The sequence below is a fragment of the Pteronotus mesoamericanus genome, unplaced genomic scaffold (assembly GCF_021234165.1).
Source record: "Pteronotus mesoamericanus isolate MK-2021 breed Mesoamerican mustached bat unplaced genomic scaffold, CSHL_Meso_final contig_90, whole genome shotgun sequence".
Classification (NCBI taxonomy): Eukaryota; Metazoa; Chordata; class Mammalia; order Chiroptera; family Mormoopidae; genus Pteronotus; species Pteronotus mesoamericanus.
Genome location: NW_026555277.1, coordinates 8,154,045 through 8,181,039, shown reverse-complemented (window position 1 = coordinate 8,181,039; position 26,995 = coordinate 8,154,045). Strand labels below are relative to the sequence as shown.

The 26,995-nt window shown below is 50.7% G+C and overlaps 1 protein-coding gene across 2 annotated transcripts; it reads right to left on the bottom strand.

Moving 5' to 3' along the window:
• DNPEP (aspartyl aminopeptidase) lies at positions 1 to 26,402 on the bottom strand. Of its 2 annotated transcripts, XM_054586142.1 has the most exons (17): positions 26,322 to 26,402; positions 26,110 to 26,189; positions 10,071 to 10,118; positions 9,136 to 9,229; positions 8,959 to 9,047; positions 8,714 to 8,827; positions 8,326 to 8,451; positions 7,980 to 8,110; positions 7,613 to 7,688; positions 7,395 to 7,502; positions 6,624 to 6,701; positions 5,550 to 5,633; positions 4,452 to 4,612; positions 4,047 to 4,086; positions 3,851 to 3,952; positions 494 to 661; positions 1 to 127 (listed from the first exon to the last, which is right to left on the bottom strand). In XM_054586142.1, exons 1-17 carry the CDS (start codon positions 26,326 to 26,328, stop codon positions 77 to 79), a joined length of 1,557 nt encoding a protein of 518 aa, XP_054442117.1. In that variant the 5' UTR covers positions 26,329 to 26,402; the 3' UTR covers positions 1 to 76. The 2 variants fall into 2 exon arrangements, with proteins under 2 accessions (XP_054442117.1, XP_054442118.1); XM_054586143.1 differs by lacking the exons at positions 10,071 to 10,118; positions 26,110 to 26,189; positions 26,322 to 26,402 and adding an exon at positions 9,794 to 9,894.
• Positions 26,403 to 26,995: the final 593 nt, after the last annotated feature.

Below are 26,995 nucleotides of genomic sequence, written 5' to 3'. Positions count from 1 at the left end.
TCCACTTTAATAATCCAGCTTCAGCTCAGCTGAGAACTTCCCCTCTCGAGTGCAAGAGAAGTTTTTCCAGGAGGCCTCAATCCACTAAGAGGTTTCGGCTCAGAGAAGGGTACATCTCAAAAAAGCCCTAAAATGGGGGGCAAACAGGACTTGGCATCAGTGGAGACCAGATGGGGCAGCCCCGCCACTCGCCTCCCGCCAACAGAGCCCCAGCAAGAGAAGCGTAGGTGCTTCGCCCACACGTGACAACTACCCCAGCCTTCCCACCCCTGATCCCTTCTGTCCCCTCATTATCCTCTGGGGGCAGATCTGGGCCCCTGAACCTTGAGAAAAATAAGGGACCCCTCTTTTTCTACATGGTGGCACCAAGACAACCAGCCCCATCACCTAGGCCAGCCATATCATGGTGGTGATGTGGCGCCAGCAACCAATCCTGGCCCTGGGGGGGCGCGGGGAGGGAGCCCAGCCCCAGTGCTGGTGGAGGGGGAGTCACCTTGAAGAGGGTGATAGTCTGGAGGACTCCTGAGGTGCAGGCTGTCTCCCGGATGGAGTGCATGGCCAGCTGGGGGCTGCCTAAATCCACGACACGCAGCCCCAGCCGAGAGGCTAAGATAGGTCCAATGGTGGTCCCGCAGGGGGAGTCATTCCGGACCATAAGATCCTAGGGAGAGGCGAAGAGGCTTATGAGCAACGTGCAGCCTGTGCTATGTAACTCCAAGAAGGAAGTCACCTTACAGATGCAGGGCTGGAGGGGCCTGGCAGGTGGTCTACTTCTACCTTTCTTGGAAAGCGGATGTGACCAGTACAAAATCAACATTAAATGGCAGGCCCAAAGGACAGTACATTCTGAACTGGTCCTGTTCTCCCCATCTACACTACCACTAACCAAGTTCCAGCTACCACCATCTTGCCTCCCATAGAGAATACATTTTCGCCCTGGCCTATGTGGCTCAGTTGGTTGGAGCACTGTCCCACAGACCAAAGGGTTGCAAGTTCAATTCTTGGTCAGGGCACACGCCTTAAGTTGTGGAACTTATCCCTGGTGGAGGCGCATATGAGAAGGTAACCAGTCAATGTTTCTATCTTACATCAGTCTCTCTCCCTCTCCCCTGCTCTTCTCTTTCTAAAACAGTGGTGAAAAAAAAATGTCCTTGGGTGGGATTAAAAATAAACCAACAATAACAATGGAAAACCCCAATCATATGGTTTAATAACCACCTTGGAGTGTTCACCCTCCGCTCTGCCTTTCTGCCACTCGCACGCACAGGCTACTGTAAGCATTCCTAGTTGTCTACATGTCTTAAAGCATCTATAGCATTGAACTCAATCCCAAAGCCCGAGCCACGCTGCATTCTCAGAATGTTGTCTCCAAACAGTATTTGGGGGAGAGATGGCATATGCAATTTATCAGCTAACTTCACATCTGCCGACCTCATGATGTGGGTCTTGGCTGCCATCGCTTCCAGGGCCCGAAGGGCAGTCCTGGTGGCTGCTCTGGAAGCCACAGATCGTCATGGCCCAGGGGGGCCCTTGGGGACCCGTGGACAGGCTGGAGCAGTGGCCGCAGCGGACCATAGGACCCCTGTGTCCATGCAGCGCAGCTCTCAGCTTTGCAGCCATTACCATGGCGGGCCACACCCCGTCCCTCAAAACATGACTGCTTATTGCCAATGCACCCGGTCACCCGAGAGGCCTGGTGGAGATATGGGCGAAGAGACTCATGTCTTCACACCTGCTAAACGAACATCTATTCTGGAGCCCATGGGCCAAGGAGTAATTTTGACTCTCAAGTCGTATTAATTAATTAATTAAGAAATACATTTTGTAAGATTACAGCTGCTATCAATAGCAATTCCTCTGATGGAGCTGGGCAAAGTCTATGGAAGACCAATATTTTAGGTAACATTAAGAACACTCATGATTCACGGGAAGTGGTCATAACATCAACATTAACAGTTCGGAAGATGCTGATTCCAACCCTCATGGATGACTTTAAGGGGTCCAAGACTTTAGTGGAGGAAGTGACTACGGATGAAGTGGAAACAGCAGGAGAGCTAGCACCAGAAGTGGAACCTGAAGATGTGACTGAACCGCTGCAGTCTCATGGGCAAACTTTAGCGGATGAGGAGTTGCTGCTAAGGATGAGCAAAGAAAGTGCTTTCTTGAGATATAGAAAGAAGAGGTACCGGTTAAAGAAGAGGCTGTGGAGATTGTTGAAATGACCACAAAGGATTTAGAATATTATTATACATAAACTTAGCTGATAAAGCAGCTGCAGGGTTTGAGAAGACTGACTCCAATTTTGAAAGAAGTTCTGCTGTGGGGAAAACTCTATCAAATAGCACTGCGCGCTACCAAGCAATCATTCGTTCAAGGGAGAGTCAGCCAATGCAGCAAACTTCACTGGTGTCTTATTTTAAGAAATTGCCACAGTCACCACAAGCTTCACCAACCACCACCCTGATCAACATGGAGAAAGAATACAACTTGCTGCAGGCTCAAATGAAGGTTAGTATTTTTAGCAATAATGTATGTGTGTATGTAGTATTTAGAGGAAGGGGGGCGAAGAGAAACATCAATTTGTTCTTACACTTATTTATGCATTAATTGGTTGTTTCTTGTATTGTGCCCTGACCAGAGGTCGAACCCACAACCTTTGCATACAGGGACGATGCTCTAACCAACAGAGCCTCCTGGCTAGGGCCGGCAATGAAGTATTTTTCAATTAAGGTATGTACATTATTTTTTAGACATGATGTTAGAGCACAGATAATGGTCAACACAGTGTAAACATAACTTAAAAAAAAAGATTTTATTGATTTATTTTTAGAGAGCGGGGAAGGGAAGGAGAAAGGGAGAGAAACATTGATGTGCGAGAGGTACATGGATCAGTTGTCTCTCTGGCCAGCAACCCAGGCATGTGCCCTGACTGGGAATCAAACTGGTGACCTCTGGGTTCGCAGGCCAGCACTCAATCCACTGAGCCACACAAGCCAGGGCTAAACATAACTTATATGCACTGGGAAACCAAAAAAAAAGTGTGGATAGCTTTATTGAGATATTTGCTTTATTGTAGAGGTCTAAAACTGAACCTGTAATACCTCCAAGGTACTCCTGGAGTCTATACCTATACCTATACCTTCAACTGGGTGGGCCACTGCCAAGGCAAGGATGAAAATGAACAGTTGGAGCCTAGCTGGTTTGGCTCAGTGGATTGAGTGCCAGCCTGCGAACTGAGAGGTTGCCAGTTCGATTCCCAGTCAGGGCATGTGCCTGGGTTGCAGGCTGGGTCCCCAGCTGGGGGTGTGCCAGAGGCAACCAATCCATGTTTCTCTCACACATCAATGTTTCCCTCTCTCCCTTCCCCACTACTCTCTAAAAGTAAATAAATCTTTAAAAAAAAAAAAAGGGAAAGAAAATGAACAGCTGGAGTTCCAAGCTCCCCAGACCTGAAGTTCCCTTGAGGAAGTCCCCAGGGTGTGTTAAGAGAGACGCAGTGGAGCTGGGGATGCTGGATGGGAAGAGGCCAGGACTAACTCACCACGTGCCGCAAGCCCACGGTACCTTTAATCCTCAGAGAAATCCAGCAGAATAGGCATTGTTATCAGCCCGTTTTACAGGTGTAGATACTGAGACTCAGAGAAATTAGGAGACTAGTCCAAGGCCACAGGGCTGGCCAGTACCGTGTCTGAACCAGCACCGATCCCAGCTCTGCCTGTATTCAAAACCCCCGCTGTCCTCACTCTACTGGAACCCTCTCCACCAGATGTTGTCTACCATGCGCCCCCCTCACTGGGGGCCCACCTGCTTGTGCCCCCAATCCCGCTGCCCAGGCAGGGCCCGCCCTCACCTGCAGGGGCACCCCGACACTGTTGGCCACCTTGCGGATCAGGGCCTCTGACACTGCATTTGAGGCATAGCGCTGCTTGCTGTTCACCTTGATCACAGGACCCTGCGGAGGGGAAACCAGGCAGCAAGAGTGAGGCCCAGGTGAGGCCCAGAACCCGCCGAGCCGAGTCCCTAGGAAAGGAGCGGGAGCATCTCACCTTGTGGAATAAGGGCCGGTGGTTCTCCTCATGCTTGTCCCTGTAAGAGACAGTTTAAGGGCAAGGGATGGCTAACAGGAGCTGGGCCTATCAACACCCACCACCTCTCCCACAGCAGACGTCACTAATGGATCACAGCACGTTTTCCCACCAACCCAGCAGGACCTCAGAGCCGTGCCAAACAGTGTTCTAGGCAGCCTCTAGCAACAGACGGAAATAAGTTTGCAGACAGAGCCTATTCAACATACCTGGCATGTGGCCTTACACGACTCTGACCAAGCTCAGCCTTGGAGCAGTCAAAGGAAGTCCCCAGTGAACCTCCCGGGTGAACGGACCAGGGCCCAGGGTCACGCGCGGGTCTCCAGTGAAGACTGTGTGACCGCCTGCCTGGCACGGCACACTCACATGTAGTTGGGGTGCACGGCATGGGCCATGTCTGCGCTGATCATGTAGGACTTGGGGATGGCTTCCTCGAAGGCCGTCAGGTGCTGGGCTGAGGCCGAGATCCGCCGCAGCACCAACTCCGTCAGCAGGGACTGTGCCCCCTGGGCGCTCTCGGACCCCACCTGGCAACAGCAGAGACCTGGCTGTGGGGGTCCGGGCTGACGGCCTGAGTCAGGGCCAGGGGGAGGGGCCCGATGCTCACCCTGGGCCAGGACTTCACAGAGTCAGCCGGGTGTTATCAGCAACTTCCCCAACCCTCTGTCACCAAAACCCTGATGGCGGGCTGGGGTCAAACTAATTTCCAGTCACCTCGGGGGCAGAAACAGCCCTTTCTGTTGGGCCTCCTGCACTGCCCCCCTGCCACCTCCCCGACCCTTGTAACTAGGGCTCAGCACAGGTGCCCCACCATGGGGATGACTCTCGTACGTGTGTGACAGAGACTCTAACTGTCCCTGGCATCTTCTATAACGGAACACCAAAGCCATAGCTACGCACACAACTTCCCCGGGGGAGATGACATTCCTGGCTTCCCTTAAAGCCACACGTGGCCATGCTAATAAGTTCTGGGCGACGTAGGCAATGGTGAATGTCACCTTTCAGATGTGCCCTTAAAAGGATGAGCATGCACTCCCCATATGCCCTTTTCTCCCCTCCCACTCATTCCGTACAGACGCTATGGCATGAGCTGGAACAGCACCCCAGATCCTGCGATAGAAGCCTGTGTTCAGGAGGCCAGGACTTCTGTCCTGAACTGCTAACTCTGACCTGTGCGGCCACGTGAGAGAGACCGAGCCAGCTGTTCAAGTTCTATCACAGAGTCTAGGAGTGCACCCCAACACCAGCAGGCACAACGTGCTGGGCCCTGGGGCTCTGAAACCGGAAGGGCACCGTCCACGTGGCACACAGAGAACAGGAGAGGTATGGTAACACCAGAGGCATGTAAATGCCAAGCCAGAGGGGGCCCGTGCTAACGGTGCACAGGCGGTGTCCTCCCTGCCAGCTCACCGGGGGTGCCTGGCACAGGCTGGCCATGGAGGGACCCCGGAGCCCTCCGCATACCTCTTCGTTGTCGTAGAGGGCAATCATGCGCACGTGAGGATCCGCGGCCAGGGAGGCAGGCGCTGCGCAGGAGTCGATCAAGGCCTGGTTTGGGGAGGGATCAAGAGCATCACCCTCACCCCTTTTGCTTCCGTATCAGCCCACCAACACCTCGGAGGGGCCCACCCTGACCCGCCTGCCGTCATCAAGGCCAGAGGGAAGCAGGCGTGGCTTTCGCTGGCTTTTCCCTCTGAAGGTGCTGCCTGGGTGAGGGTGGCAGGGAAGCTGAGGGATGGGAGAAGCCACCCGTTGGGCGTCCTTCTCCCACATTTTCCCATGCAGAAGACGGGCGGATGTGTAAGATGAAGGGCAAAGGCTGAGAACCCCATGAAGTCAGAAAAACCACACAGATCACGCAAACTAAGTGGCCTCAGTGAAAAGATTGAGGCCCAAGAGGGTGACTGGAGCGCCATCACGGTGACATGACTGGCTGGCTGGTGGTAGGAGTGGCTATGATTCCCAGGTCTGGCTCTGGTCTTAATTACAGCCCAAAGCCTGTCTCTAAGAACAGGATGGGAAGGGAAAAAGCAGCACAAAAAGGGTGGAGGGAAGGGTGAGGGTAATAGAAGAGAAGGTGGGACTATCAAGGTGGCTCGGAGAAGAGAGACCACGCCCTGAGATCCCAAGGCACAGAGAAGGCTGGGTGGGCTTAAGCCGGGAGTGTGGGGGGTAGGGAGCAGCAGAGGGAGGTGGATGATGCTGCCTGATGGGCTACGCTCCTTCCCCGGAAGCCGAGGTGAACTTCAAAGACAGGCAGCAGGAACAGGGTTGGGACAAGACACCGTGGTGCCTAAAACAATCTCTCAGCCTTCCCCACTGCAGCCCCAGCCTCCAGACCAGCGCAAGGGTGGAGCCAAGAGGGGCGACACTAAGGCTGCAGCACCTGGGCCCCTCCCTGTGGTCCCCCAGCACTGGCAGACTGCGGGGGTGGCCGAAGCTGCCACCCAGCTCGCTGGGGCTTGAGGCAGTCCCCGCACCCCAGCACTCCACCTCTTCTGGTGCTGGGTGCTGCCTCGGGGTGGCCCAGCTCCTCACCTGCAGGGCACAGAAGCAGCTATGCAGGTTGTCCAGTCGAGGGGCAAAGATGAACTCCTCATAGGCACCGCCCAAGACCTAGAAAGACAGGACAGACGGCCTGACCTTTAAACCCTCATCCCCACTTACCAGCTTTTCCCTGCTCGAGGGCTGGCGATGGAGCTACGTCTTTGGTTCCTTGCACAATCCCTCCCTGACCTCTGGCTGAGGACTGCGACTGCTGTGCAGGGCTGAGCGGAGAATGGGCTGGGGCGGAGGGACAGGAAGCTGCAGGCCTACAGCTCCTGGGACAGGAAAAGGGTGGAATTGAATGGTCACAAGGAAAGTTGAGAGGAACAAAAAGGGAAACCAGCCAAGACACAGGAGCTTAGTGCATGTTCAAACAGGACTGAACATCCAACGCCTCAGCAATGTCCTACGGTCGGCAGCTGGCGGGGGCATGAGGGCAGACTCCAGAAAAAGGGCGGCCACATCGAGGCCTCTTGCCCTCAGAGGTTCAGAGCCAGTGTGGGTCACAGCAGACAGGGCCACCTGTAGTAGAAACTCCAAGGGAATCTGTGGAAAAGCCAATTCCCAGGCTCTACACCAGAGGTAGACGAGGCAGGTCTCGAGTGGGAAACTGCCATTTTTTTGAGAGCCACCGCCCTGGAGACAGAGGTGCGCAGTGTCTACCAGGAAGAACAGGAGTGAGAGTGGCTGGGGAACTGGCACAGCCGATGAGTGCTTCAGGGGACACACTGAGGCAGGCTGAGGTGCCCCCCTGTTCCTCACCGCAGGCTGGGTGTCGGCCAGGCAGAGCTCCATCTCCAAGATGTCCTCGGGGCTCAGCCCCAGGTGGCCGCAGAGAAGGGATATGAGGACCGAGTGGTGTCGGTCATCCTGCAGGGCAGAAGGGTGCTGGTAGGAGGGTCTGCTCCCCCACCCCCTTCTCAGGGGATGGGTCCCTTCCCCACCCGCTCAGCCCCCCTGTGAGCAGGGCACTGTCTTACTGTAGCCCCGAGAGGCCCTGGCTCGGGAGTCCCCTTCTCCAGCTCCTCCTGGACCGTTGTGGCAAGGATGGGGATTCTGTGGGGAGACACAGGAGGAGGGGCTGCGGGGGGGCTGGAAAGCACTGCAGGGCAGGGCACCCCTGAACTCAGGCATCTCCTGATGGGGGGGCCCTTGCCCTTCAATTCCCAGTTCACCCCCCAAATGGCACAGTTGTGAGGGCCCTTGGACATCAGCTGGGTCCCAAGCAGAGAACCTGACGGTGGCTACCATTAGGTCGTATTCTCCCAGGATCCACCGGGGCCCCTGCTATCACCTGGTGCCACACCCCACCCCGCCCACGCACCACAGCCCTTGCCCCAGTCTCACAAGTGCATCTCCATGTTGGGCGCAAAGTTCTCGTTGACATTTCGCTGCAGGTGGATGGCCAGGTGTGGGATGCGAAGAATGGGCCGGTCCACGTGCACCAGCCGCTGCTCCAGCCGGCCTGAGGTAGGGCACTGTGGCCAACCAGGCCTGGTTAGCCCAGGGTGCCTCTCAACCACGGCTGGTTAAAGCCCCCACTTCACACAAACTAAACCAGGCGGTCCTCAAACCTGGGCTGCCTCTACCCCCTTCCCCTGGGCCATTCTCCACAGGCTCCTTGAAGGAAAGTGCCAGCCCGTCTTCAGGCAGCTGAAACTGAGAACCTCCCAGGTTCAACCCCAGCCACTACCTTGACAATGACGCGTCCAGCCAAGGTCAGGTCACGGTCAAACCAGGTGCTCCAGATCCCACCACCATAGGTCTCCACACCAACCTGCTGGAAGCCCACCTGGCTGCGGCGGGATCGCCGTTTCACCTAGGTGTGAAGATGGGGGATGAGAGATCAGGGACAGCCGCGTGGCGTGATTTGGAGATGAGACAAACTGTTCCCAAGCTAAGTAATGTAGAATGAATACAAGTGACAGAGAAGGGCCCACAGTGTGGAGGAAGAGGCCGAAAAGCCTTTGACCCTGCTCCAAGGAACAGTGCCCCCAAGACGCAGCTCCTGGCTCTCTTCTGCCCTGCATGCTGCGCTCCCCCATGCCTTCCCCCATTCCAGCACAGCCCAAGCTCCTTACCCGAAGGCATGGGCTGTCCGTGTGAGCACCAATGAGGCTAAAACCATTGCCGGGAACATACTGGCCTCCCACAGCAAAAGCGACGATGGTGGAGGAGTTCCTGGTCAGGAAGTACTGGTCGTGGGGGTTGGGGGTGGGGGGAAGAAGAGGGTTGGTGAATTTGATTAGCCAGCCAGCGGGCACATAGGACTTTGAGCCCCAGCCTAGGAACCTGCCTTTTGGTCCCCACCCCATCCCTATAGTACCTTGCTCTCGGGCTCGATATCCCAGGTCTCTGTCTCCTTGAGTTCACGGAAGCCAGCCTGGAGGAGGCGACTGCGACACTCGGCCACAACTGTAGGTAAAGAACCCGCTTTTCCAGCGATGGAAGCCGATACGCGGCACACCGGCCCCCAACCTCCTTCGCTGCTCTGGTCACTTACCATGGAAAGGAGAGGGGCTCCGGTTCACGAACTTGAGGAGTTCCCGGGCGGCAGCCTGCACCGCCTCTTTTCGGGCCCTGCCGCTCATGGCCACCTAGGGGAGAGGGGTGCTCAGAGTCTCCGGGGACTTCCACTCAAACCCCCAGAGTTGATCGCGCCAAGGCTCAGGCCTCTGCTTCTTCCCCTTGCCGGACGGAGAGACGCAGATGCCAGGTCGAACCTCTCTTTGCGGAAATCCCCAAAGCAACGATCTCCGTCCACTCGTCGAAGACGCCGCGCCCCCTTGCCCTTAGCCCGGCCCACTCTGTCCCACCCCTACGTGCCCGCCCAGCTGAGAAATCCGAGTCAGGTCTCAAACTCTTGAGCTCCCCAGCCGGTCCCTAACTCTGAGCGCGCCAGCACTAGGTGCGCGACGCCTTTTCGAAATTAAAACTCCTGTTCACCAGGTAATACCCCATCTCCCCTCCACCACTCTCCCCCGTCCGACAGTCTTTCGCAGTCCTCCCCTTTCCAACCCCAGGAAGGTCAGGTCACCGGGGGTCGAAGTTTCGATTTCACTTCAGGACCCCACCCCAAAGCTCTCCTGAGCTTGGGCACAAACCAGCGCCGGGCTGGGTCTGAGACAGAAATTTGAGCGAGGCAGGCGGTGGCCACCTACCTGCATCGGTCCCACTCGTGGGCTGGACTTGACCCACCAGGGCCCTGCGCTTGGCCAACCCCACCTTCCGCCGGCAGGTCCGCCCCGCCCCGCGCAGCGCCGGCCTCGCCGTCCGCCCCGCCCCCGCCGTCCGCCCCGCCCCGCCCTCGCTGCTCCTTCTGTGGCGATAGCGGGGGCCCTCTGCCGCACGGGAGGTGGTAGGACAGCCGCCAACCACCGCCCCGTTCCCTCCAGGGGGTAAGAAAGTCTCAGAAAAAACTCGACCCTGCCCGCTCACCTGATCCGACGGGTACTGTACAAAGTGCTCTCTCTCGCCACAGGCACCCTGTGATAATAAAAACAACATGGCTAATGGTCACGGAGCGCTCACCATGACCTTTAGCTTTATGATAAAGCTTATCGTATCCTATCATTTAATCTTCACACCTGCCCTATCAACTTTGTACTTTTTACTGTCATCATTTTATACATGAACAAACCTACATATAGAGATCAGTAACCTCGTCCAAGGTAGTAAATGGCAGAGGTGGGGTTTGGACTCAATTCCAGGGGCCTGGAACAACCCTTCTCAGATCTTTCCTGGGCCTTTCTTTTTCTTGGTAAGTCTTATGTTAAATGGAAGGCCCCTGAGGGGCAGAGAAGTTAATGATTTGCCCAAGATCACACAGCTGTTTGGAGGCATCTGGGGTTTGACTCTGATATACGCACTCTTCCCACATTTTAGGACAGAAAAAAAGCTCCATATGTTCTTGGAGGCATTTCTAATACTCCTATGTCAAGACTGGTGAGTAACAATGTAACAAACTGTTCACCTGTCTAACCATGGATTCAGATCAGGGCTCTTGGTGGCCCCGGAGTCCTGCCACGGGGGCTGTTAGCAGCATTGCCGGGATGACAGGTGGATGGAACAATCTTCCCTGATGCACCGGGTGGGAAAGTCCAGGGAGTGGGGAGCATGTAGAAAGGTCCTGCAACCCTCACTTCAGAGGCATAGATATTGCAGGGGAGTGTTCAAGAAAATATACACTATTTGATAGGTTATGTCCACGGCATTCCCTAGCCACTTAATGAAATGTCATTATGGCCCTGGCTGGTGTGGCTCAGTGGATCGAGCGCTGGCCTGTGAACCAGAAGGTCACTGGCTCTTCTCACTCGGGGCACATGCCTTGTTTGCAGGTCAGGTCCCCAGCTGGGGGCGTGCGAGAGCCAACCCATCAATGTTTCTCTCACACACCGATGTTTCCTTCTCTTTCTCCCTCCCTTCCCCTCTCTAAAAAAAATAAATCTTAAAAAAAAAAAAAGCCATTATGTATAAGTTTCAGTGCTGAATTGTTGATAGGAGAAACCTGGTTCTTTTTACACATGTAAAGAATTACAGATCAGCAAATCTATTAGCATGCAATCAGAGTTTATTAATGATCCATTCCCATGGAAGAGGACGAGCCTAGCTAAAGTGGGCTTGGGGGTGCCTAAAGGCCTAGGTTCAGGGCAAAGCAGGATGGCGTAAATAAGGGCAGCTGAAGGCTGGGGTGGCTGGCCCTTGGATGGCCAGAGGCCCGGCGCCCAGAGAGCCAAGAGCCAAGAGAGCTAGTCTTTTGTTTGGAGGACTTATTTGGTTGGTGGGATGGTAGTAAAAAAGTAACATATTGACTGACAGGTAAATGCGGTGCCAGCTTTCCCAGGGCGGACGTGACTACCCAAACTTAAGTATGTGTGGGGAGCCCAAATCCTTATCTTGCTCCAGACCCCATCTTGTAAAATAGTTACGTTACAGGAGGCAGTTAATTAAAGTTGGGGCAGTTACCCAAAGTTATTTATGGGCTCTTTCTTTGGGCACTGTGGACCCTCTCCCGCCTTTCAGGCCCTGGGATGAAAGCACAGATTCAAGGCTTTCTTTCCCAGACAGTGGAAAACGCTGCATAGAATTTCAAGGGCTTCCGTCCTCCTGTGCTAGCATAGTGTTTCTTGTGATGTTGGCACACCTGGCAATATTATCAGACCAGGCTCAGGGCGGCCGAGTTAGTGGGTGAGACATGTCTCCTTCCTCCTCCTTGCCTTGGTTTGCTATTCATTCTACCTAAGAGCTTAAAGGCACTTCCTGGCAACCAGGACGCCAGATGCTGGCCAGTAACAGCTGTGCAGTCTCAGAGTTCCTCCTGTGCTGTCTCCTGCCTCAGAATGGGTCAGGAAGAGAACATTCTTGAGGAAGGGACATATTTGAGGTCAGTGAAAAGAGCTGAACCATGGGTACAATGTGTAAGGGAAGGACACAAAGAAAAATCTCTAATGTTCTTCTGATCACACACAAAAAAGAGAGTACATATAAATGTGAGAAATTCAAATACCACCAAAATGCATAACTTAGAAAGTGAAACATAAACTGAACATCCACTCTTGATAAAAATCAGAACAAAATCCTCTTCAGAAGCCAGGAAGAGAAAAGATAAACACATAAATAACATCAAGAGCATAGATTTACAGTAAGATAATTAGGAAAATGATGATTTTTGAGTATTTATTATTTCTGTTTGTAATATAATTTACTTAATTGTAAGTTTATGCAATTTATTTATTTTTTTAATGCTGTGTTTACAATGGGATCACAAATTTCTGGAAATTGGGCAATCAGTTCCTATGAGCTGGTTTGAGTTGGCTCTAGCACACAACTTTGCCAATATTCCAATGACATCTTTGTTCCTCAAAGTGTGATTTGTTTACTTGGGAACATTTTAGAAATGCAGAACAAGATCCCTAGCTGATTCGTTTGAATACCACGTGTAGTAAAATATAATATGAGGTCACACTTTTTGTATTATGGAAAAAATTCCAAGCATATTGTTGAGCAAAAAAAGGGAATTTGCCGAATAATATTTACAGGGCATTTAGGTAAAACTCACACAATGAACTTGTTTCTAGATTTTATAAAAATATACATGGAAATGCATGGAAACAGATTTGGAAGGAGAGGTCATCTCTGGACAAGAAGCTGGTATTAGATATGAAGTGGGAGGATCAAGGGGGAATCTTAGCTTTTCCAAAACAGTTTCTGAGAATCATTCTTGCCCTCAGCCTCCTGAGGAAATCTTCCCTGCCAGTCCTTAGCTGGTGTTTACAGTGCTACCATTTATTTATCTTTTGGGGTTTAACGAATGCCTGTGAGTTTACATTGCAATTGGTTTCACACACTTCAGTTTGAGTTGATTTGATATGTAATTCTTTTCTGATCCATAAGTTTATTTTTTTAAAAAGATTTTATTATTTTTAGAGAGAGGGGAAGGTAGGGAGAAAAACATCGATAAGAAGGAAAAACGTTGATTGGTTGCCTCTCCGATGTGCCCCAACCGAGGACCAAACCCACAACCCAGGCATGTGCCCTGACAGGGAATCAAACTGGTGATCTTTCAACTTTACGGGAAGATGCCCGACCAGTTGAGCCACACTGGCCAGGGCTGATCCATCAGTTTATGAGGGAACTTTCTAAGTAGTAATTTGTCACATAATTGTTAAGGGTGATTTGGGATACAGAAGACCTAAGCAATGCTGTAAGAAAGAGAAAGCGTGGGTGTGTGTGTGGGGGGGGGGTGTCCTCTGCCCCCGTCTGCTAAAATGGGTGCAGAGCGGGGCTGAATCAGATGATCTTGATTTCCTGATGCCAAGACAGCTCTGGGTATCTCATTGCAGGTAGATATCTCGGTGGTTTAAATGAATAAATAGTTTGCTTTTGGGTATAAGAATAGGAACTTGCATAACACGGTACAATTTGTCCTTTGATAGTGTTGTTGGAAGGGCACTTTAATTTCCAACACATGTCTTCTACTGAAGTTCTGTTTTCCAAACAAGACTAAATTGATCAAGAACTACAACTCCCAGGATGCCTTGAAGTGAGTAGCTCAGGCAAGATTATAATTTCCAACCAGTCATGTTCTAGGGGAGAGGTTTGAAAAGTAATTTATATAGTTCCAAAGAATGAAGCACCTCTATAGATATTAATAAGGAACAATTTCCAAGATACACTATTAATTGAAAAAAACAAGGTGCAGAATAGCTGTTATGATATGCTACCATTTGTGTGTGTGAACACACAGACATACATATGTATTCTTATATGTTTAAAATATGTCACAAGAAAATGGTAACCGACCTGGGAAGGAGAAATGGAAAGGCTGAGGGGCTGGGATGGAAGGGACACTTCCTTTTTTCCTATAAATCCTTTTGCACTTTAAAATTTTTTTCGAAACATCAGTCATTGTCCCCTGTATGCACCTTGACCAGGCATTGAATTCGAAACCCAGATATGTGCCCTGATCGAGGATGGAACCTGCAGACTCTTGCTGTACAGGGTGACACTCCAGCCAACTGAGCCAACCAGACACGGCTACTTTCAAAAACTAAATAAGGAAAATTTAAAAGTAACAAATGGAAAGATGATTTATTAAAAGATTTTATTTATTTTATTTTTAGACAGAGGGGGAGGGAGGGAGAAAGAGAGGGAGAGAAATGTCAATATGCGGTTGCCTCTCACGTGCCCCCTAGTGGGGACCTGACCTACAACCCAGGCATGTGCCCTGACTGGGAATTGAACCAGCGACCCTTTGGTTCACAGGCTGGTGCTCAAACCACCGAGCCACATCAACCTGAGCTAGAAAGATGATTTTTAAGTATGTTTTATGACCGTAATTTTTATTTTCTTCTGTACCCTGATTATTAAGTTAGTAAGCATTTGTTGATTAGCATCTAACACTAAATCCTGAAGTTAACAGGCCCATAGAAAGCTGTATTTCCTTCTGATATGAAAATTGCGTCTACATGTGGAAGGGAGAGTGGATGGAATGTTTCTTTTGATGTTGATATTTAAAACAAACTGGGGATGAGATAGGGAAACCTTTAGAAAAAGGGCTGCGTTAATGCTTTCCCTCCGCAAGAACTACAAACTACTAATCCTACCTTGTCCCTGTTCCTCACTCCTCTGGTCTCCACTTCCCTCCTACCCAGTGTCCATCATATGCTCCATCATTATCGTCCCTCCCTTGCATATACCTTCAAGTCCCGTGCCCGTGCTGGGTTTGCTTACATGCCAGGCAAAAGCCCCAGCCTGGACTGCAATCTGCTCCTCACCTGCTCCACCTGGCACATGGTAGCGAGACTGTAACTATTTTTTGAATGAATGAAATTTTTTAAAATAATGGTTCTTTGTGGGAAATGGCCCTTGCAGAATATTCCTCAGTAATAAAAAAGAACAAACTATCGATACGTGCTGTAACAACTTCGATGGATCTCACAGGCATTATGCTGAGTGAAAAAAAGACCAAATGACAGAGACAGACAAGAGGTGGGTTGGTCGCCAAGGGTTAGGAAGGGCGGGGGAAGGGATGGATGTGACTTTAAAGGAGTAGCACAGGGGACCATCTTTGTGGTGGTGAAGGAGTTATGGATCTTGATTACAGTGGTGGGGGCATGACTCTACACAGGCGCTAAAATTAGGGTTGCCAGGTAAAATACAGGGCACCAGTTCAATTTCAGATAAAAGGAGAAGAATTTCTTAGTATGTCCTAAATATTGCATGGGATATACTTACAGTAAAAAAAAAAAAAAAAAAAAAAAAAATCCACAAAATATAATTGAGTGTCCTATATTTTTATTTGTTAAATCTGGCAATCCTAGGAAAAAAAAAGACATTGAACTAACTATACACACACCGATGTCACTTGCCTGATTGTGAGATTGTACTGTAGTTACGGCAAATGTAACCATGGAGGGAAACTGGGTGAAGGGTACACAGGACTATTTTTGTACTATTTTTGCAACCGCCTGTGAGTGAGTGTATAATTCTTTCAAAATAAAAAAGGTTTTTAAAATGGCCCTCAAAAGAAAACCCAATGCTCCTGCTGGTGATAAAAAACACAAAGAGATATAAGGAAGTGCTGATTATTAACCTTGAAAGTTTTATGGAGCATTGTAAAACTGGCATTTCTCAAAGGTCTTAAGATGTATCCCTCTTGAATATCAATAATCTTGTATGGTTATTGACAGTAAAACGAAGTGGTTATATGGTAGGCTCAGGATCAGACAGATGTGGGTTCAAATCCTGGCTCCTCTATCGATTAGCTCTGGGTCATATTTGCAGTGGTATGCTGAAGCCACCAGGAACATCAGTCCGGTGGCTTGAAATCAGCCTGGCAGAATGTATACTATCAAGACTGGCAAACACAACAAATCAGCACTTTTTTGTCTTCAAGAGAGAGCTAGTTGTTAAGCATTTACCATCATACCACAGATTTTGAGCCTCAGTTTCCTGATCCGTAAAATGGGGAAAGAGAACAGTTAGCAACCTCATAAGGTTATGAGCATTAAATGAGATCACGCCTGTAGGGTGCTCATCATGAAGTCTGTCAAATAAGGAGCCATAAATGGTAGCGGTTATTATCTCTCACATCAGTGTCTCTCCTAGCGAACTGTGAGCAACCTGAGGCCAAGTTCACGCTTTACTCATCTCTGTATCTTTAGTGACTGGTGCAGGGCCTGAAACACAGCAAGGGGTAAATGAATGTTCGCTACCTTAATGAATAAATGGTAAATAATAGTGACTTGAGGCACTCAACCTCCAGGAAATTTGCATTTTATCAGAGGCCTTTGAGGGCACACTTTGATCCTTCCTCATGAGAGTTTCAGGCTTTTTGGCAGGCTGCCAGGGAAGTCTGGGGGGGCACTCGCACAGCCCACCCCCAAAGGGAAAGTCGGCCCTGGCAGGCTGGCCCTGGCCTCCCTAAACGGCACTCTTGGAGCACACCCCTAGGTGTTGGGGACAGATCCTCACAGCCCCTTTCTCCGGAAGCCAAGATGGGACATGTCTGGCTCTGAGCTTGCCTGACTAGAGGTCATTTAATCCTCGCTGGATTTGTCCTGTTTATTTTAGTGAACAGGGCTATTTACTTTCGGTTTGTATTTCTAGGGGTGCTTGCTCATTTTGCTTCCCTTTTATTTACTTTTTGCAAGCACTTGGGTTTGAGTAAATATATCTATAAAGTTCCAGGGACTAGTTTATTCTGTGTCTGGGATTTTAATGGCCTTTAAACAGTGGCTGCTCAGGTAAGCATTTTATAGATGGGCTGAAAATATAGAGAATTCTGTACTCAGTGGCCTCTGGTTCCTTCCAGGCTGACATCTGGTCACCAGCAGCCTATGAATCATAGCTTTTCATCAGTAATAAAAACATTAAAAGCTCGTACCCATCTCGGGCAGAGAAACGGACCCACTTTGGTCAGACAGACGCAGGACTTGGGTACTACGGTGGATGTTTCAACTCCAGGGCAGTGCTTTGGGTGAGAATGACCTAGAGTTATTCTTTAAATGAAGATTCGTGAGGACCACACTTGAAAATTCTGATTTGGAAGGTTTGGGCTGAGGCCCAGGGATGTGCATTTTTAACCCATGCTGCCAACAACTCTCCTGTCCTGAGACCACTCTGAGAAACACTCATCTACAGTCTCAAAAACACCGATGCTGTGGGTGGTCTGCCCTTGGGCTCACTGCTCATGCATTGTGGGGCGACAGGGAGAGAAGTGCAGGCCCCAGACCGGGCTGGGTGGGGTGGCTCCATCAGCACTGCTCCTCCCCCGGGAGCCAACAGGGTGGTGAGTGCCGTCCTGTAAGCCACTTGCAAAGGGCCTAATTTGTCAGTAGCTTGAGGGCCTGGACCAGGTCTCATTCATCTTTTCATTCCCCACAGTCCCTAAGACAGCGAAGGGCTCACAGGCTGGTGCTCTGCACCGGCTGGGACACTCCCACCGAAGGCAGACCTAGACGCAGGCCCAGTTACCTCAGGGTGGCCTGGGAGCCAGTTGCTGGGAACAGATGTGTCAGAGAGGCTGAGCGCCATCGTCCCCTGCTCGCGTCCTCTTGAGCCGGGCCGGGTTTTTCAGAGGCTGAATGGACAACACCTGGACCTGCGGCAGCTGTTTTTTGTGCTGGCCCCACCCCCTGCCCCAACACCTTTGCTCCAGCTTGCAGGACCCATTATGACATCATCAATGCAATTGCATACAGTGATGTCCTCCCGGCTCCCAGGCCTCAGGTTAGTCTGTTGTGGCCAATGTCTACATGATGACCCCTGAGTTGGGGGCCTACAGATGGAGGCTTTCTTCTTCTTTGTTTAAATTTTTATTTTACTTTTTTATATCTTTTTTTTTAAAACATTTTCTTTCCTCTTCACCGGAGAATGGCTACATATATATTTTTTGTAATTGATTTTAAGGGTGAGAGAGAAAGAAACACTGATAAAAGGGAGAAGCACTGAGCAGCTGCCTCTTGCATGCTCCCTGACCGGGAATCAAACCTGCATCCCCTTGGTGTACAGGGCAACGCTCCAAACAAACAAGCCACCCTGCCAGGGTCAGGCTTTCTTCCTAATTGGAGACCTCCACTCTCATTCTCCAGCTCAGCCCCTTTGCTACATTCCCCAGGCAGTGTGTTAATTATTTTATGTGTGTGTTTTCTTGTGTATGGTCTGTTTCCCCCACGAGAGGATGAGTTCCAGGAGGGCACAGCCCACAGCTGCCTTGTCCCCTGCTGAGTCCCCAGTGCTTGGCACAGTGACGCATAGTAAGTGCTCAATAAAGATTTTGGGGCGATGCACAAACCCATGAATGAGAAGCTTCACCGGCTCCAGACATCCATTCATTTATGCACTTGACAAGCATGCTTTGCATATGTGCTGCGGGTCAGGCTCTTGTCAACCTGAATAACTCCTTTTGTGCCCTGAGGAGCTCCCAGCCGGGTGGAGGAACGCTAGAGACTCATCCTTTGTGTAATGCGCCCTGACAAGGGCTATATATCCGAGGTTTAACGGAGATGGGGTTGCAGGGAGGAGCACAGGGTGGCAGTGACAGGCTCTTAAACCAGAGAAATGGTATGTGGTCTGGCAGGGTTTCCCGCACGCGAGTCGGGGAGCCTCATCTGCCCCAAGGCCTCTGCCTCTGCTGACAACCACGGCTGCTTGTTTCTGCTAGTATCGCAGCAGGGTGCATCTATAGAAGCAATCTATAAAACGCCCTTTACAGCCATAGCTAAACCACAAAAATCAATCCCCAACGTGCGCTCCCATCAACAGACGTGTGGGGAGGTCCTTCCAAGTGGGGCGTTCGTTGTAAGGCGCTAGGGGAGATACAGGGATGAATGAAATGAGGACCCTAAGCCAGGGGGCGTCTGGTCTCTCCAGGGAGACAGGACACGTTGGGATGAGGCCGTGTATGCCACGTAGTGAAGGGAGGCTCTAGAATTGTGCTGCCCAATGCAGTAGCCAGCAGTCACAAGTGGCTATTGAACACTTGCCACATGTGGCTAATGCCAATTGAGAGAGGCTACACATATAAAATAATGTATAAAAACTATGTATATTGTATCTCAATTGAAAAATATTGATTACATGGTGAAATGATAATATTTTGGATAAAATGCATTAAATACTTAACCTGTCTCTTTTACCTTTTTGAAAAGTGGCTACCAGAACATTTAAAATGGTCTATGTGTACAATTCTATAATACATCCCCTGTATATTGTATTGTGTTCACCACCCCAAGTCATGTCCCCTTCCATCATCATCTGTCCGCCCTTTACCCTAACCAGTGTCACCAAAAGACAAAACAAAACACAAAACTAGCTAAGACAGTAATACTTCAAGAACTTTCAGTTTGCCATTTTATTTGAAAATTATTTATGCCTTCACCCTGGCTAGTATGGCTCAGTGGATTGAGTGCCAGCCTGTGAACCAAAGGGTCACTGGTTTGATTCCCAATCAGGGCACATACCTGGGTTGCAGGCCAGGTCCCCAGTGCGGGGTGTGAGAAAGGCAGCCACACGTTGATGTTTTTCTTTCCCTCTTTCTCCTTCCTTTCCCCTCTCTCTAAAAATAAAAGTAAATAAAAAATCTTTTAAAAAAGCATTTCTTAAAAAAATTATTTACGCCTTGGGTAAACATGGCTCACCTCCTGGCAGAACCACATCTAAAATTACAACTAAAATATAAAACAACCATCACTCAGAACTGTCAGAAATCGAGTTGAATGGAAGTCTGACAATTTATGGAATTAAAGAATCCACATCCACTCAAACTGGTAGGAGGGGCAGAGACACAGAACAGGCTGGTTCCATATCCACGTGTGGTAGATGAGAATATTCAGGAGGGATATCTTCAGAGTGAGGAGTCCCAGCCCCACACCAGGCCCCCAGCCCAGGGTTCCACTGCCGGGAAGATAAATCCCCATAACTTCGGGCTGCGAAAACCAGTGGGGATTGAGTCAGTGAAAGAAACTGTTGGATTCCCAAGCAGTTCCTCTTAAAAAGCCCACACATAAACTTACTCAAACTCACTCCCTCTGAGCTCCAGGACCAGATGCTTGAAAGGCACCAGTGGCATAAGTGGAGGGACTGAAGTGTCTGTCATCAAGGCAAGAGCTAAGGGAAAGCTTTCTCCCAGACAGAAAGAGGGGCAGAGGCCATTGTCCTTTTTCTGAGCCCTCTCCCTATGAAGCCACAGAGCCAGCAGGCTGGTGCCCTATCTGAGACTCCACCAACCTGGCTAACACTGTTGGCCTTGCCCTGGAGATCTCCACCCAGCTCCCACCCGAGTTGTTTTTACATGTGAATGGCTGGTCTTGGCTTCTGCTTCACAACTTGCTAAATCCTCTCAAACAAGCAATAGCCAGCCTCAGTGAGCCTCCAGCTCCTGAACCTCTTGCTACATGACCCCAGGCAGTTTGATGGTTAGCAGATGGAAGAGGGGTATAGAGGAATGGGTGAAGAGGTGAGGGGATTAAGAAGTACAAATAGGTAGTTACAGAATAGCCATGGGGATGTAAACTACAGTACAGGAAATTGTGCAGCCAAAGAACTTACACACATGACCCATAGACATGAACAATGGTGGGGAGATTGCCTGGGGGAGTGGGGGGTGCAGGGTGGAAGGGGGCAAAGGGAGAAAATTTGGGGCAACTATAATAACATAATCGATAACATATAATTTAAAAAATAAATAAAAATTATTTATACCTGAAACTAATATAAAATATTGATTGTCAACTGTAATTTAAAAATAAAATAAATTATTTATGAAAACAAATAAATGACTACATACATAAATACAATGGCATATGTGGCTTCCATTATATTTCTGTTGGGCAGCATTGGTCTAGGAGTTGAGGGGACCCAGTGAGGGGCCCGTGCTGCTGCGTCTGGGAAGAGTTCTGAGGAAATGGGATTCGGAGCAGCAAGGGGGTACTGAGGAAAAGGTAGAAACATTTGAGAAGTTTGATCAGGGAGGGAAGGAGGGAGGATGGCAGTCCAAAGAGGACGCAGAGTCCCAGGAACAGTGCACACTTGTAAGATGCTCCCCCAGCTTCTTCCTCCCCCTCAGGCCATCTTCCAAAAAGAACGTCCAGCCACCCTCCTGTCCAATGACTCGGGAGAAGGCTCCTTCTTCCTGATCCTGGACAGCAGGGAGTTGGCCAGTGAGCTGGGTTTGGATGCTAATTATTGAGGAAGTTAATCCTTCCTCAGGCCACTCACAGCCGCGTGGGTTAGAAACCACCACCCCACCCCGACTCCCAGCCCTGGACCCTGGGCGAAGGGCAGTGGTGGGAAGGCGAGGGGAATCAGGGACACCGGTGCAGGTGGAGCTGGGCGTTTGGTCAATGTTCGAGATGGGGAACATTTCTCAGAGGAGCAGGGTGGCCCAGGAGGAGGAAGTCAGCCCCCAAACCTAGCCGGACAAAGCTTCCACTGTGGGCACATTCGTCAGTGACAAACAGGCAGCCTGGATCTGATGTTGCTGCTTCTATCCTCCCTCTCAGCTACACAGAGAAGCTGTAAACACTCAAATGCAAGGATTAACTCTGCATGTGGTGTCTGGGACATTGTTAACAACTCTTGGCAGCAGTGTTTGTGTCTGTGTTAGATTGATCTTTTTAACCCCCAGCACCTAGGATGTGAGGCTTGGTACACAGCCAGTGTTCAATAAATATGGACGGATGGAGCAAGGAAGGAAGGAAGGGAGGAATGAAGGAAGGAAAGAAGGGAGGAAGGAAAGTAGAAAGGGAGGGAGGGAGGAAGGGAGAGTGAACAAGTGATGAATCTATTGAAGCCAAGGAACAGGTGCTGAAAGGGGCTACACTTGTTCTATATAAGGTATTTGGACGTGGGCAGCAAGAGGGGTCTCTCACCGGCCAGATCCCACAGTGTTCAGGTCAGAGGAGAACCATGCCCAGCACACAGCGTTCCACCACCCTACTGCCTCCCTGCTGCAGGCACTCAGCCCACAGCTTTGAGAGACAGTTTCTGTCCAGGATGTATCCTTCCTGGGCTAAAGCTCTGCCCCTAGTCTTTTATCCTATTAAGTACTTTTTAAAAGCCCCTAAGACGTCTGTAAAAGGAAAGAAAGTGAAGAATTCCAGTTGGGTTAGGTAAGGCTGGCCTGGGGTGGGTGGAAGGCTGGGGGGTGGCTAAGTTATTGTAGTTCCTGGACCAGCAGAGACTCCCCAAGCACATCAGGAGGCCTGCAGTTCCCAAGTATGACCACTGGAGGGCACTTCGACCATGAAATACTAGATGATTTCCCCAGTGTTTCGAGAGCCAAGGTTCAACTCAACAAACATTTTTAAATCATAACAATATTGATAGCTCTCCAGCGTTGAATATCCAATACTTGCTCAACGCCTTATACATATGTTACCTTGTTTAAATTCACTACAATTGCTGTGAGTTATCTTGGCTATTTAGAAAAAACTGAGGCTTAGAGAAACCAAAGAACCTTTGGTTTCTTACCCTAGGTGGCTCAGCTAAGTACAATTTGGGAGTAAGGACTTGAGCCCAAACCGCTGGGCACCAGCCATCAACAATGAATGGACAGAAGCTGAAAAGGGACTGGGTGGAAGTGGCGACCTCGTAAAGATGAGTATGCTACACAAAAATTGTTACTGAACAATTTACACATATGCGAAATTAGAAGATGGCTTACAGACAATCTGTACATTTCATATGATAACGTTTCTCTTTCCCCCTGAAATGGTGTTATTAAATAAATGAAGGGTCTTCACAAATTCATGGTGTCTTAACTTGGAGGAAATAAAGTCACTGCAATACAAGGCAGGAAAAAAAGAATTTTTTTGTTTAACAGTTAAAAAGCACTTACTGCCTGCCTGGCTGGCGTGGTTCAGTGGATAGAGCTCAGGCCTGCGAGCAAAAAGGTCACTGGTTCGATTCCCAGCCAGGGCACAGGCCTGGGTTGCAGGCCCAGCGGGGGCATATGCAACAGGGTAGGGGGCACATGTGAGAGGCAACAGATCACCATTCCTCTCACACATTGATGTTTCTCCCCTCTTTCTGCCTCCCTTCCTCTCTCTTAAGAATAAATAAATAAATAAATATATATATATATATAATTTATTTATTTAAAAAGCACTTCCTATGTACCTGGAACTTTACATACATTAACGCAATTAATCTGCATGCACTGACGTGATCCCCATTTACAAGTGAGAAACAGAGACCAGAAGAGGGAAGCACCTCCCCAAGGAACCCAGGGAGTCTGGGTCCACATTCTGTCCTCTGGAATTTGGGGACCCTTGCCTTGAGCAAAGGTGGGGAGGCAGGATGGTACTGGCCTGGGCTCTGTGGAGCCTGTGCTGCCAGAGCTCCTAGGGGCCTCCTAGGGGTTGGGGAGAAGAGGAGGGTACAGCAGCGGCAGGGCCCAGGGAGGTGTGGGCAGTGTTCCCTTCAGGGGAGAGCTGAAGCCACCCTACCCCCACCCCTCTCCAGGGACTGGCAGTTTGGGAAGTGCAGTGCAGGGTAGGAAATGGCCAGATTGGATTACAGGGAAGATTAAAGGAGCTAAATTGGGCCTGGGGCTGGGGGAGGTGTCCGAGAAGGGAACTGCGGAGGGCCAGCAGCTGGAAGGCCTGGAAAGAGCTGAGAGTGGGGGCAGGGATCTCACTCGAGGCAGGAAGCCCTTGTGAACCCTTAAGGGCCGGAATCTGGAATGTAGGGTCACCAAGCCAGGGCAACCTCTTAGATGGAGCTGGGGGTGGGGGTGGGGGCAGGGGCCCTGATGCCAGAGATGGGGAGCGGTGGGGGCTGGCAGCCTGGGGGAGGTGGGGACAGATCGAGAGCAAGGGGTGTCCTGGAGGGAGAGAGGCAGAGCCCTGACCTGGAGAGGGCAGAGACCAGAGAGGGGGAAGAAGCTGGGGCAGAGATGCAGCCTAAGCCCCAACCAGCCGAAGCTTCCAGTGTGTCCTGGCTGCGTAGTGGGGCACTGCTGTTTGTAGGGTACTGGCGGGGAGCGCTTGCATCAGGCTGAGGAGCAGCTGGAAACAGCCTGGATCCCTGGAGTGCCCTCCTGCAGTCCCACCCTCACCTCGCCTGCCTCCCCTCTCTTCCCAGCCCCTCCCCGGGCCTGATTGGCAACAGGGCCTGTGGCCCCTCCCAGGCCCTAGGGCAGATGGTCAGCGGTTTATTCTGGTGTGCAGGGTGTCTAGGGAACCTGGGGAAGGGCAGAGGGGGAGAGCCTGGCCCATTTCTTTGAGGCTTGATGAGGAGGGGACACCAGGGGGGCTCTTTGGGACACTTGGGGGATAAGGTCTGACCGCCACGGGTGGGGAGAGAACTTCAGTTTTCAACAGATTGTGTCTCAGACGCTTTACAGTTGGGAAGGAGAGTGTATCTGGGACTTTCTAAGTGGCTTTGTGGCCTGGGAGCTGGGGCCATGGAAAGCCACAGCAGCTGACAGGGGACTCCCCTGCTGCCTTTGAACCCTGAGGCTGCAAGAGCAAACCTGGTCCCCAGTCCCAGTCCTCCAGGAGGCCTCGCCAGGGCAGAATGGCTGCTGAGGTGCCCTCCCAGGCCAGGTGAGGGCAGTCTGGGACCAGGGTGCACTGCGGGGGGGCAGGGGAGCCTCTCCAGCCTGCTCTGGAGTCCCAGTGCCTGGCTGGCCTGAGGGTGACACAGGGCAAAACCCGCCCCCCCCCCCAGCCTCTTTATTCCCCCATCAGCAATCTTCAGTGCCCCCCAGGTCCTGTGATAAAGGCCAGACTCCTCCTCCGATGAGGCCTGGCTTCCTAACAACCCACCCTCTCCAAGTACGCGCCCCTCTCTGGAGAGCAGTGGGACTGGGGAGAAGAGCCGGGCGGAGTGTTGGGAGGGACTTTCCCACTGCTGGGCAATGGGCTTCTCAGTGGAGATCCTCGGATGAGGCCGAGTTAAAAGGGGGAGGGCCTAGGACGGAGCCTGCCAGGTCAACCTGTGGCAAGGCCTTAGAGAACACACAGAGAAATGAGTGGGGCTTCTAGGAGCCATCATGTCAGCAGGGGTGTCCAACCTGTGGCCACCGGGCCACAGGCAGCCCAGGATGGCTGTGAATGAGGCCCGAGACAAAATTGTAAATTTACTTAAAACAGTATGAGATTCTTTGGTGTGATTGTGTGTCACCATGTATTCAATGTGTGGCCTGAGACAACTCTTCTTCTGGTGTGGCCCAGAGATGCCAAAAGGTGGGTACAAATCCAGACTGCGTATTTGCTTGCTGTGCAAACTTAGGGAAGTTACCTAACCTCTCTGAGCCTAGTATCCATAATTATAAAATGAGGATAATAGTTATTTCCCAGTATTGTGAGGATTAGAGGTACAGTGATCTTTATTATTATTTTAACAAGATGTTATTTATTTCTTTTTAGAGAGAGTGAAGGGAGGGAGAAAGAGAAGGAGAGAAATATCGATGTGAGAGAGAAACATCGATTGGTTGCCTCTCATACGCACCCTGATCAGGGAATGAACTCATAGCCCAGGCATGTGTCCTGATCAGGAATCAAACTGGCAGCCCTTTGCTTTGCGGGACGACACCCTACCAACTGAGCCACACCAGTCAGGGCTGAGATACAATGATTTTGCATGGCAGGTTCTCAGGTCCAGTATAGAATAGGTGCTCAATAAGTGGTATAACTGTTATTTTCAGGAGGAGCATAGCCTCTGCTAAAAAGCTCTGGAGTGAGAGCTTTGGAGTTAGGCAGTCTCAGCTATTAATTCGGGCCCTAGACCTGTTGACCTGAAGCAAGGCTTCAAGCCAGTCCCTGGACATCCATGAACCAGCTTCATTATCAGGCAAAAGAGATACCATTTTAGTAATGGCTGACACTTTCTGCATACTTACTGTGTGTCAGGCACTGTGCTAAGTGCTTTGCAGACAATTTCTCATTTAATCTTCCCAGAACATCGATGCTGTTATTATCATTTTACAGACAAGGAAACTGAGGCTCCAAGAGGTAAAGTAACTCACCCCAGAATGGTGGATCCAGGATTTAAACACAGGTAGTGACCCAGCGGCTGCTCCCCAAATTTCTCGCTTTGCCCACCACTCTGTGGAGTCAAAGGGGATTTAGGTCATTGGCTGGCTCTCTGGACAGGTGTGAGGAGACAGAGGGACGGAGGACTGGAGCTATAAAAACACTAAGGGCCTAAGAAGGGGTGTCTTACGGACCCCACACTCACTTTTCATCGCTCAGCGTGCCGTGGGGGAGTGTGGCCTGGAGTGGCAGAGAGGCCTGGGGTCTGAGGGGACTCAGCTGGTTGGAGGAAGAGAAGGATGATCCCACAAAGCTATATATAGCAACTGCGCATAGTGGCCCTGTGAGGTCATTGTCAGCCTGCTCAGGCCCCGTTTAAAGAACCCCACAGCCTCAAAGGGATGTAGGAAACCTGGAAAATGTCCAGGGCAGCAGGGATATGACCAAACTGGAGGGGCTGAAACCAAAAAAGCCTGTGAGGGAAGATGAAAGGAATGAATGAATCAGGGAGAAGAGAGGCTGAATGACGGCACTAAGAACCTGGCAGAGAATTCCAGGGAAGGGAGGAGCTGCTTTTCTCCATCTGGATTAAAATCTAAGAAAGAAGAGGCTTGCAGTTCCGCAGGGGGATTGAGTTAGGCCTTGAGAGGCTGTCTAGGGTGTGAGACCGTGCTTAGGTGAGAGCCCGTGAAATCTGCGCGCTGTCTCCTCAGGGCATGGCTCCGGACTGGGTGCCGTTTGGAGAAGCTCAGCGGCACCCCCGCAGACTTCTGGGAGTTGTGCGGGGGCGGGGGGGGGGGTGGCGTAGCTGGGTGTGATGAGGGGACAACTGAGACTCTGAGAGCCCTAACAGGGGCTGCGTTTGTTGTGGTGGGCAGG

Coding starts and splice junctions, on each gene's coding strand:
- DNPEP (XM_054586142.1), bottom strand. Junction 8,452..8,713: donor CGGACAGCCCATGCCTTCGG/GTAAGGAGCTTG, acceptor CTTCACACCTAG/GTGAAACGGCGATCCCGCCG. Junction 5,634..6,623: donor GCTGCTTCTGTGCCCTGCAG/GTGAGGAGCTGG, acceptor TCCCCAAACCAG/GCCTTGATCGACTCCTGCGC.